This window comes from Anastrepha obliqua, chromosome 4, assembly GCF_027943255.1.
Source record: "Anastrepha obliqua isolate idAnaObli1 chromosome 4, idAnaObli1_1.0, whole genome shotgun sequence".
NCBI lineage: Eukaryota > Metazoa > Arthropoda > Insecta > Diptera > Tephritidae > Anastrepha > Anastrepha obliqua.
The window spans coordinates 35,990,073-36,003,037 of NC_072895.1; the positions used below are offsets into that span (position 1 = coordinate 35,990,073).

At 35.2% G+C, this 12,965-nt stretch overlaps 2 protein-coding genes across 4 annotated transcripts in view; one reads left to right on the plus strand and one right to left on the minus strand.

The window, feature by feature from the left end:
- The window catches only part of LOC129243751 (uncharacterized), a 76,032-nt gene extending 66,726 nt beyond the window's left edge, over positions 1-9,306 (minus strand). Inside the window, exon 1 of the mRNA XM_054881025.1 lies at positions 8,966-9,306. Within this exon, the coding sequence (XP_054737000.1) occupies positions 8,966-9,153 (188 nt within the window). The 5' untranslated portion in view covers positions 9,154-9,306. The remainder of the gene's footprint in view (positions 1-8,965) is intronic.
- A 2,232-nt stretch (positions 9,307-11,538) lies between these two features.
- The window catches only part of LOC129243924 (heterogeneous nuclear ribonucleoprotein K homolog), a 39,873-nt gene continuing 38,446 nt past the window's right edge, over positions 11,539-12,965 (plus strand). For 2 of the 3 annotated variants that reach the window (XM_054881379.1, XM_054881380.1), the window contains exon 1: positions 11,541-11,756. The gene's annotated coding sequence lies outside the window, so the exon portion shown is untranslated. Of the gene's footprint in view, positions 11,757-12,965 lie in introns of all 3 variants that reach the window. The other variant, XM_054881381.1, reaches the window with a different exon arrangement.

The following is a 12,965-nucleotide window of genomic DNA, read 5'->3' on the forward strand; positions in this document are numbered from 1 at the left end:
GAATATCCCATGCGCATTGCTGCCAGAATTTTTTGCAACCTCAGTAAACGTCGCTTACGGATTTCCTCCAACTGTTTCTTATTAGCAGCCAATTGCCCAATTAAATTAGCTATTCCTTCTCCTGGTATTTTTTTTTTGTATCGTTAATAATAATTAAAGAAACCAATAACACCGAAATATTCCACCAAAATAATTTCTATGAAGAAAAACCTTTCACGAAAGTACTGACAGCTGGTTGTCAATTTTGCTGGTAATCTGCCATGTGTGAACGGGTCGATTAATTTTGCGAATTTATTGGTAATTAATGCATATGTGAACGTACTTTTATTATAAACATATTTCTAATAATATTTAGTCCTGCCATAAGATCTGTTAAAAGTTAAGTCCCTTATGATATGAAACTTTAATACTTTTTTAATGAAGTTAGTTTTATTTACGGCGGCCGTCGTAGCCGAAAGCGTAGGTGCGTGACTACCATTCGAAGGACGTAGGCTCGAAACTCAGTCAAACACCAAAATGAAGAAACAGTTTTTTCTAATGGCGGTCGCCCCTCGGCAGGCAATGGCAAACCTCCTCTGCCATGAAAAAGCTTCTAATAAAATCATTTGCCGTTCGGAGTCGGCTTGAAACTGTAGGTCCCTCCATTTGTGGAACAACATGAAGACGCACACCACAAATAGGAGGAGGAGCTCGGCCTAACATCTAAAAATGGTGTAAGCACCAATTATGGTATATATATGTAGGTTTATTTAATCATGTAAAATATTAATATAAAAATTAATATTAAAAAAAATATTGGGTATGGGAATACGTTTCCGTCCTTTCTTAGCCAAAGTTACGAATTATTCAAACAAATCAACAATAACACAACAACAATAAAGTATGTGAAGTGGAAGCTACAACTTTACTCCATCCTTCAGGCAGCGTACAGATCTCTCTGACGAAAAATTCGAGTAGATGCAGTCGATGATCCCACCGGATGCACAACGTAACCTTTGAATCATGAATATTTTTTTCGCTGTCGATGGACCTGGTTCACCTGGTTTGCCCCAACATTTTCGACGCTTAAGGTTATCATAATAGATCCATTTTTCATCGCCAGTGACGATGCGATGCGGAAAACCTTTTCCTTTCTGCCGTTCAAGAAGCAACTCACATGTCACCAAATGTCTCTCGATATCCCTCTCCTTCAATTGATATGGCATCCAGTTACTTGTTTTCTGGACCATTCTCTTCGCGTGCAAACGTTTACAGACGGTTGATCTGTCAATACCCAACTCTTTAGACATATCATCAAGTGTTCGGAATGCGTCTTCATCCAATAATTTTTTCGGTGCCACTTCGCGATCTTTATCACTCACGTCGAAATTACCACTTTGGAAGCGTCGACACCATTCTTTACAAGTTGTATGATCAATATGCGACATATTTCAGCTGCACTTTTCTTTAAAGGTAATAATGAAGCATGACTTCCTGCATATGCTGTTTTTTCGGGAGGAACGTAGATATTTTTCACGTCAGATAAAAAAGGATATTACGCTTCAAATGAATGTCAACTACTGCGATCGAGACCTCAAATATACACCTTCAAATCACCAGTATATCACTAGAACTGACACGAAAATAGTATCAGCCGCGACACCCGATATTAATAAATTCATATTATTATAAATGTAAATATTAAAAAAAATTCTAATTTTCGTTCAAATGGTCACCATTTGCTTTTACCCTATGATCAAAAATATCGGAAATGTGTAATTTGGTGGGATTGTAAGACACACATCTTGTCACTAATTATCCGTTTAGAAGCGTTTCATATGAAGCGTTTGATGTGTCACAGAATTTATGGCAAGACTAAGTATACTTAAATTTTTGCAAAAACTATTGCTTTTTCAAAGCACTAGTTTTGATCGGTTAACGGATTCCCCAGATATACAAGTACATAGTACTCTCTCATAAGCGGACACCTCCCATAGGCGGACACATTTTTCAATATCTTAGGTGCCCGCGTAAGAGAGAGTACACTGTATATAATGCGCTTTTATATTTATTTCAAAACCAAGTCCTTCTCGAAATCATCAATCAAATCACTTGTCATGCTTTTGACTTCTGATTTCGTTTGCTCCATATATTTACTGTAACGCTCCAAACGTATTAGCATAGATTTTCTCAACTGTTCCATGTAGTTAATACGAGCCCGCTCTCTGAGATTTATCTGCAATAAGGTCTGAAAATTGCAAACATATTAAGTAACCAATCAATTATCGCTATTTTTACATTTTTTCGAAATACCTCTAGTTGAAGATCTTGGTGCGCGAGTTGTTTTTCCAAGTGATGTAATCTAAGTTCCTTAAAACGCATGCGTACGGGTAAAGTCCTTTGGAATGGATTCATTTGCTGGATATTCCTGAAGTATAATAGCTGTATGATCACATAAATTTCATCGAAAAACTACATTGTTTTAGTACCATTCTTTTCCTTCAAACTGTTTATACTGCTCTTTTAACATTTCCAACTCAGCTATCCGGTTTGAAATGGAATATTCCTCCCAAAATCGATCTAACGAACTCTGGAGGCTGCGCATCAACTGCTCTCTAATTTCAATGGTTAACTCATCCTGATTTTGAACCACATGCTTCTGGCAGTCTCTTAGAACTGCAGCGAACTCATCTATGTGTGAAGGGCTATCAAAATTAAGAAAATTATTAATACCACATTATGAATTGACTTAAATAGAAATAAAATATAGAGTTGCGACCATTTCAAACGCTTTGGGAGTTATGATTTCTAACAAAGATAATGCTTTGGGTTATTCGAAAAGTCGAACAGTGACGCATACGCATATATCACGTGGACAAACATTGGTCGATTTTACTGAAAATTAGGGTGTACCTCTATACAGTCTTGTTAAGTACAGAAGTTCTTCTCTCAGTCAATCTTAATGTCACAGCGTAAAAATTGTTTATACAGTGCGCTCACGAAAAGGTGAACTAATTAAAACCAAGAGTGCTCACATTTGCGAATTGTTCATGTTTTCGAGTAGTTATATATAATGGAAAACAGTGTTACATATTTTTTATAATTTTGATATGCTGGTTTTACAACAACAACTGGTTTTTAGGAGTGAAGATTTATTTGAAAAACAAAAAATATTTTTATGAACACAAATTATTAAAATTAAAGTATATATTTCATGTGAAGTTTGGCATTTTATTAATAATAACTCGTATTTGAATTAGTTAGAGAAAAAATTCAGTAATTTTTTCCGCTGTTTTTTTTTTTCTTTTCTACTAATGGAAACACGCTTTTTCCCTTAAGCGCCGAAGTACATTTATGTTAATTTGTTTAACATCTTCATGTCCAGCCCATTCCATTGCTTTATTAAAAATGTCTTATTCCTATTGCAAGAGCTTCAATGATAGAGTCATCGCTAGTTAAAACATCTACATAGCGATCTTCATTCCAATCTTGAACAGTTGATAGTGTGCACTGAATCTACAAACAAATATAAATATTTTCGACAAAGAGTAAATTGATTTTTGAGTGCAAGTTTTTAGCCTTCTGAAGCTGAAAAAAATACTTTTTAACAGGTTTTGAACGTAATATGAAATAATAAGAAAAAAAGTCAAAAAAACAGTTAGTGAAGAGATTAGTAAAGAAGTCCATCTGCAAACAGTTCGCAGGGATTTGAATAAAAGTGCCTGGTGAAGCTCGAGAATGGCGCGAAGGAAACCACTCATCAGCACAGTCAAAAAAAAAAAACAAAAAACGCTGGAGTTCGCATAGAAATATAAAAATAAGCCATTTGATTTCTGAAAAAAAAACAATACATTGAGTACAGGAAAACTTGGTGGTGGGGGTGTAATAGTGTTAGTATTTATTGATAATACCATCAAGAAATTACTTTACCATAGTATTTTAAAAGAAAACTTGCATGAAAGTGCGAGAAAACTGTGTTGGTAATAACTTTTATTTTCAACAAGATAATAATCCCAATCATATTGCCCACGATGTGTGTATGTGGATCATATATCACATGCCTCACATTCTTCGAATCGCATCGAACATTTGTGGGGGTGAACAGGGTAGGCGTGTCGTTAAAATCAACATAACAGGTAAAACCCAACTAAAGGAACAACGGAAATGGCGAAATTTGGGTCCAAATGTGATAAAAAAATTAGTTAACTCCATCCTAAATAGACTTATTGAAGTTAACAAGCAAAAAGGGGTGCCTGCTATATATAATATTACAATTTTATTGAACTGAATATTTTATTTGCGTAATTGAAATTGTGAATAATTTGGTCCTTTAAAAATATTAAGCATTCTGATTTTTATTAATTTTTTATTCGAGGAGTCAGTTTTTGTTAAGTTTACGTTTAAATATACAATAAATATAAGGGGTTTTCTCAGAATAACATTATCAGTTATATTCATTTCTTCTCAAGATACAGCTTAGCTTGTTGAATGAGTTTTGGTAATTAGTTGTTGTGTGAATAATTTTGTCCGCTCATGTATGCTATGTGTAGGTATTTTTTTCTCAACAACAAAAAATGGCTTAATTTTATAGCCGACCCCGGAGCACCTGAAGATCTGCAACTTCACCTCTAGTGTGAGTAAGCTCTGGTGCCCCAAAATGTCTCTATCAAACCCGAAGAGGCACGACACTTTTGATTCTTGTACTTCGTCGGGCCAGAAGAAATGCGCGACCTTCTTTAGCAGGCAATTTATTTTGCATCTCCCGGTCGATAGATCCGAGCGTCGTGCCACCTGACGTCTCCACAAACAGACATACTATGCTCCGCTTGCCATCAATAAGGCGAAAGCTTCAAAAGCCATTGGCCCGACGAACTTAAGGGGGGACCCTCATTTATCGGGTCAAAAAAATCGATTTTTTGGAAATAATTTTAATCTATTCTACAACTATTTAAGAATATACTTTCAAAATTTCAAGTCGATATCTGTATTTTTGAAGGAGTGACAAAATTTTTAACAGGACGCGACGGGTGGCCTGATCGCCTGTATCCAAAACTTTAAACGCGTTTTTCTCGAAACATCATTTTTCGATTTTGTGTACACAATTGAGAACGCTGTATTGAACCAATCAGGCTTTACAATAGCTCATTTTAAAGATAATTAAATTGTTTTCAATGTGACATTAAGTGTTTTTTTAAAAAAAAAGATTTTCATATTTTTTTGTAATTTTAAAGTCAATTTTTATGCATGAAAAATCACTTTTAACATAAAACTGGGTAAAAAATATCAATTTCGACATTTTTTTTAAATCAAAATGTCACATCGAAGGTATTATCCTAAAGTTTTAAAAAAAATTTGGTTTTTTTATTTCAGAAAAAAATTCAGAGCGCTAGAATGTACACAGATAGAATGAGGTGCCATGGACGAGGTGTATATTTCCATACTTAAAATGTTTTTTTTCTTCTCCGAAAATTTTTGTAGACAGTCAAGACATTTATTAAAGTACTTTAAATTACTTTGAATTACAAAACGTTTGAAGTTATTTTACCTGAGAAAAAAATTCCCAAAAATGATGCATTTTCGACCGTCTAAATGAGGGTCCCCCCTTAACATGCTGCTGCTGAAAAATCTGGGTCCATTGGGAGTAGGTTATCTCTAAAGGGTCCTCAAACTGTCCTCTTTCATACTACCCAAGCTTTCATAATTCCTGTCAAGTGGACAGTGGACAGTGCAATATCGTCTCATCAAACAATACATCGACTTCATAGACATTACCTTAGGCAAAGCAGTCCAGCAATATTATCATCGTGGCAACCGGGATTTTTGGATATGGCATTTCCGAACGCTTCATATTAAGGTTATAGTTTTTTAAGGATAACGCTATTACGTGGTTCGTTCTGACAAGAAATTTCAGTCCCAACTTTGTGGTCGTTACCGCATCGTCCTTTTTCTTGAAAGATATTGAGGATAATGTTGTTTCCAAATTGTTTTAAATAGATTAAAAAAACTTTTTTTGGCAGAGATATTAAGCGTAATAGAATTTTAAACTCCCTCGGTTCTCTAAGTGAACGCGCTGTAGGAAGGATGAGAACAGAGAATTTATGCGGACTAAGTGCATACACACGCTCGATTCTATTAATGGCAAATTTGTGATGACGTCTCCAAATATACAGTGGCTCACAGCTTATTTCAACCAGCACCCTGAAAAAAGTTTGTCTTCCTATAAAATCTAAACTAAAAGCGATATCAAAAAAATTTAAATGCAAGTAGTTAATATAATGTTTCAAAATAAAAAATATGAATTCATTTATTTTTTTAAATGTATTTATTACGTTTTTAGAACTTAAAAACTAAAAAATCAACCAAAAAGAATGCCACAGCTTATTTCAACCACATACTTTGGCAGCTGAGCAATGATACGTTATTTTACTTTGCAACGGTAGTTTGTTTTTCTACGCTTTAGTCGCTCTATTCTTAGAATTTTAGAATATATTTCTAATGAATTTTGAGAGTAGATCTTGCACAAAAATTCATTACGCAAAATGGGACCACGCACAACCATCGAGCAGCGAGAGCTTGTCCTCAGCCACTATAAATCTGGTCATTCCCGCAGGAAAATTGGGGAGATGGTTGGACTTAGTGATTCCACAGTCCAAAGCATCATTTACCGATTTGTTCGCGAAAATAGAACCCATGACAAGGGTAGAAGTGCTCCCAACAAAATTTTTAATTCATCAGACGAGCGCTATATTGTTCGCAAAATCAAGGCAAACCCAAGATTATCGGCTCCAAAAGTGGCCAATGAAGTTGAGGAAGAGCTGGGCAAGTCATGCCACCCAGAAACGATTCGCCGGGTGCTTCGGGAGCATGACTTCAATGGCAGAGTAGCGCGCAAGAAACCATTTATAAGTGACAAAAATAGGAAGTGTCGCCTGAAGTTTGCCCAGGACAATTTGCACAAGGACAATGCCTATTGGAATACAGTGTTATTCTGTGATGAGTCGAAATTTAATATTTTCGGATCAGATGGAGCTTCTTATGTGTGGCGTAAGCCCAATACTGAACTGCAAGCTAAAAATTTAAAGGCCACAGTAAAGCATGGCGGTGGCAGCGTTATGGTATGGGCCTGTATGTCGGCAGCCGGCGTCGGAAACCTCCAATTTATTGAAACGACTATGGATAAAACTGCTTATCTCGAGATATTGAAGGCCAATTTGCTTCAAAGCGCAGAAAAACTTGGTATTGCGGACGTCTTTAGGTTCTACCAAGATAATGACCCGAAGCATAAGGCGGGCATTGTGCAGACGTGGCTCATCTGGAACTGTCCTCATGTTGTCCATCCACCAGCCCAGTCACCAGACATGAATGTTATTGAAAATTTGTGGGCCATTTTGGATACAAACATCCGAAAAAGGAAAATTTCGAATAAATCGGACCTTAAAACGGCATTAACCGAGGAATGGGAGAAGATAACGCCACAAGTGACCCAAAAGTTGGTCGAATCGATGCCAAAAAGGCTCAAAATGGTAGTTGACCAAAAAGGTGGTCACACCAAATATTAATATTTAAAAATTTTTTCATATATTAGTTTAAATAGTGTAATTTTCTAGCTGGTTGAAATAAGCTGTGACCTTCTTTTTGGTTGATTTTTTAGTTTTTAAGTTCTGAAAATGTTATAAATACATTTAAAAAATAAATGAATTCATATTTTTTATTTTGAAACATTACATTAACTACTTGCATTTAAATTTTTTCTATATCGCTTTTAGTTTAGATTTTATAGGAAGACAAACTTTTTTCAGGGTGCTGGTTGAAATAAGCTGTGAGCCACTGTATGCGCGTATTCATGCTTTGAATGAGCGAGAGATATGCAGCAACTTCAAAGTATAAGAACCTAAGAAATTGGAATTATTTCGACGCAGAAAACCTAGTCGTGTACGATTAAAATATAAAGTTGATGTGATTATCGAATAAAAATGAGAATCAATTTTAACACCTACATATGTATGTATGTATGTACATCTGTAATTTTATCAACCAAGAACAATATTGGAGAGGCTAAAATGCTTGCGTAGTACATTAGTGCTTTTGCGCATTAATATTGAAATACAAATTAAAGCTCGGCCGTACTCAAGCCCTACTGGGCTGCATCTTCAGAATTTTTACAGAGGAGACAGGTTTCACATCGCCTGCATCGAGTAATGGCCTCTGGTGACGGTCAAGCATTGTTTGACAAGAACTTTATATGTGTGCGTGTCGGCTGATTGACGCTAATATCTAAAATTTTTGATTTTCATCATTCAAAAGCCGACAACAAGTATGTGTGACACGACGACACCCGACTGCACTAACACACACAAAGCTCAGTCAAGCATGCTGGACCGTCCCGAGGCCAATAGTCGGTTCTACGTTACTGAAACGACCCGGATTTATATCCGGCCAAGGACTGTCACTCGCCGTATGTAAGTATGGGGAATGTTTATGCTGCTACAACAACAACAACAGTAAGAATCTAGTCGAGATAGAACTGTATATATCACTCACAAAAAGGAAGGAAATAACATTCATCATTACTATTCGTTCCATTAAACAAATATCCCGTACACTAGTTATCCTTGTATGCATGTAGGTATATAATAGTAAACGGTCATAGCACTGCAATATTAAAAGTTTGAGTACAACACGATCTACAAGAATCTAAAAATTACTTGTATTAATACTGCTATATACTTTTTAGGTCTTAAAGGCCGTTAATAATTAATAAAAAAAAATATACACATACACATATATATATATATGTATGTGTCGTAGACAAGCATGCAAATAATCCACAAGATGATTAGCAATTCAATTTTCAGGCCGGGGATTGTGCAATACGATAAAAATAGGAAGCGCATTACATGCAAACCACGTCCGAAAAATTTGCCTGCACTCGCACAAAATTCTTATTTTTGTAATAATGTCTCACAATTCGAAATTCGATCCTAACCTCAATTCCGAAACCATTTGGCGGTAAGCCTCGTAGTACTTTGTTCGCACCACTTCAGCAAGTTCACGTAAACGCCGATGCTTCGCTTCCAAGGCATGCTCCGGTTCAACACGTGCGTGCGTACCATTCTCCTTTTTATCCTTCTGGCGGTTGCCAACATTCTTACAAACATCCATATTGGTTTCCATCTTTTACACGAAGCAGTTAAACTATTTGTAATCACCGTTATAACTGTAACCAAAACGCCAAGCAACAAAAAGTATAGAACATAAAATTACGAATATTTCCGCGAAACAATTCCGCAAAATAAACTTTCATACCAAATTTCAAATGATTGAAATATTTCCCCTTTCGAAGAATTGCCGCACTCGTTACTTTTACCAGCGAAAATAATACTAAGGCAACATTACACCATCCGATATGTAGCCCGCTTCTAACGAGCAATTTTCCTACCCTACATGGGGTCCACTCACACTTGTGGAAATTGAAAATCCAATTTAAGTAAATTTTTCTTTTCAAGACGTATTTTAACTTGAAGGTAAATTTAAACAGCCGATCAAATTTCCGCTTTACAAAGATTAAATTTCTGCTGACATATAAATGTATGTGTAAAAATGTGGAAAAAGTTTTAATTTGTTCCCTTGACGACAGTATCATAACAATAAAATTTACTAATTTCATGAAGCTCACGTCACCGTCGTTAAAAATGTTGGCACATTATTCCGCCAAGAAATAGAGAGTTCATATTCGATAGCTCATCTCAAATGGACATGTAGGGTAACAGGGTAACAATGGCCGGTTAAATTTAAAAGCTGTTTACATGTTTTCACTTTTACTGGCGAATTGTTAAATCAAAAAATGCTGTCTACCCCGTTTACAATAGACGATTTTTAGTTGAACAGGAGTAAGTGAAGTGTAGTTAAAACGTCAAATAGTAAAAGAGTAGAGTAAGTTAAGTAGTAGTAAAATCAAACAGTTAGTCGTCATTTCATTTTGAGCTGACATCCCAGTATTCAAGTCGAAAGAGAAAAGAAATAAGTTGATCTACTGATCATCACAATGTAAACAAACCCAGATTTGCTCGAAGAAAAAATTTCATGTCTCAAGTTAGCCGGCGACCAAGGTGGATTTAATAAGGTGACAGCATTCACCCAGCTGAATTTTTCGCCGTAGGTATGGCTTACGTCAAAATGATATGCTTTGTTTGTATGTATTGGTATGTTTACATTCGTATGTTTACATTTGCTTGCTGATTTTGACGTGATGCTTGCACCAAACGCAACAACAAATACATGTAGGGTTTTACTTATATGTGTTTGCTGTCACCTGTAATAAATTCGCCTTGCCGGCGACCAACTTTGCTGAAAGCGATTTGTTAAAACGCAGTATCAATCTCAAAGTATGTTCATATGACCGTGGGTGTAAAAGTTTAAATTTCAGCATTTCATACATTTAGACATCGAGATGAATACCCTGTTTAAAAATTTAGATGCTATCGATTATGATTCATTGGGCTTAGTTTGGAATTGTTTCAAAAATTTTAGATATTAGCGTCAAGCACCCGACACGCACACATATAAGCCTGCAGAACACGCATGCTTGAGCGTCACCAGGGGCTAAAAGGGGCCTAATGGAAATATGGGACGAGAAGATAAATAACTTGCATGGCTGCCAAAAAAAAAACAGCCATACACAATTTTTTTCACAATATCTTTTTATGTTTACATTTTTTAAATTTAACTTTTCTGGTTAATACTCAAAGTTTAATAACTTGGTTTTGGTTTATTCTTTCGTTTTAGATTGACAGTTAATTTCGATAAAAATTAGGTATGCTAACTATTTTTCGTAGTTCGCATTTTAGTTGAGACTGAATCACTTACAAATGAATCTGAATCACATAATTACTTTATAATGGCAAGTTACATACCTCGATGGCTGCCGTAAGAACATAGCAGAACGATCGAGCAAACCTTTTCGTTTTCCCCGTCTGTCGGTTCTACGTTACCGGAACGACTCGGATTTACTATATATCTGGACAAGAACTGTCATTCCAGCACCACCCCCCGTACATGTATGCAGAATGTTTTTGCTTCTACAATAAGAATAACAGCAACCTTCTTATCTCTGGGGAGCTATAAGGTGTAGTTGAAATTTTCAATCTCAACACATAATATCTGACGAGTTCCGTTGCTATCGAACTGATTAAATACACTTAATATAAAATTAAAATTTTAATGGAAGTGGTAATTGAATATGGTGATATGAAGAATACATGAATTATGGGCATTTAAGTGTTAGAACTAATACCCCCTCGAAATCCTGCTGCAGCTTAAGCTTTGAAATTTAGGAAATAAATTGACAAAATTCTTAAATAATCATACAGAACCTGTCAAAAATATAACTAATACATTTTATTGACATTTAGTTGGTTTGTTAAATTCTAGTATCTACATACGAATTATTGAATAAATTTTTCAATTGGTTTTTGAAACAGGGTTTTCTAAAATAAATTGTGTGCTTGAGCAACTCTGCTGGTTGGTTGCAACCTTGCGTTGGTGTCGCCATTTGCAATTCATTTCGCTTGCATTTCGTAGTAGCTACATTTTCTGTCGTCTAGTTGTGGAGAAAACCGCTTGTTCCATTATTTCTTAATTTTATTTGCAATCGTCCATCTAAATAATATAAATTATTGGATCAAGCTTCTTGTACATTATTGCAAGAGCTTAAAGTGCTAAATATCGATATTAGGTGAAGGCGAGACTTAATTTACCGGAGAACACATATTCTGTGGGTAAGTGATGAAAATGTGGTAGAAAATGGGCGGTAGAATAGAATGGTGCTGTTATAGAATAAAATTTGGTGATATAAAGAAAGCTTCAAGTTTTTGCATAAATTGTGTTCAAGTGCGATTAATCGGCAGAAAATTCGTTCATAAAACGTTTAAAATATTCTGTGTAAAAATTGCTGAGCAACCCCTCATAATCCCAGTCTAGGAAAATGTGGTTTGCAAGCGCGGTTAAAGCAAAGTTAAGTTAACCAACATTGATTTCGATAAATGTAGATAGATTTACTTTAGTCTATGTATGTATCCATATCTGTATATAGCAGCTAAATTATATATATATTTTTTTCAACTTTGTTATTCATTATTTAACTATTACATAGTATATTTAGTAAGAATGAACTGTGAATACGAATTCGTTTATGCAGGTAATTATTTAAGAAATATATTACATCGTTTTGTTATGCTTGCACTATGCCACTATTACTACTATGATATGGAAAAAGAAGAAATAGCCGGTTGTCTGTGAAAATGTGATGGCATGATGATGATGTTTCGTGACTCGTAATACTACTGTACAAATCCATTGATGTGTCCCCTCTGCCAACCGGCTTTGTCTTAGGATATCTGCTACAAAAATAATTTACATTTTTCACTTAAAATATGTATATAGGTATATGCAAGTGCGTCATTTTTGATTTTTTATTGATTAATTATAAAAATGCATGAACAAGACATTAATTCGCGGCATAATAAACGAAAAAAAGTATTATTTTCGACAGTGACATAACTATTTTAGCCGCCTTGTCAAATATAATAAACTTCAACCAAGATCATAGACCGGGATGAATAATGATAAAATATTGGGAGCACAAATCGTGAAAAGCAATGAGGTAGATAAGCTTATTAGCTGCTACAACAACAACATTAAGTTTTGGTTGCTATATTTGGAATTATGTTACACTACCTTTTTTATATTTATATTAGAGCGTGCTTGTTAATTCTTTATTTTTTAGGGGATAGTTTTTGTGTGCACTTTGTTTTGATAAAATTAACGAACTACCGTACTACCGAGTAAAGCGTGGTACACAAGAGGAACATTGTTTCAATCTTGAGTTACAAAGTCAATGTTACGCGTGTATGGATGCAGAACAGTACATATGGCTTCAATCGTACAAACAGAGATTTCGATAATTTTTTTTTGCCACCTAGAAAGAG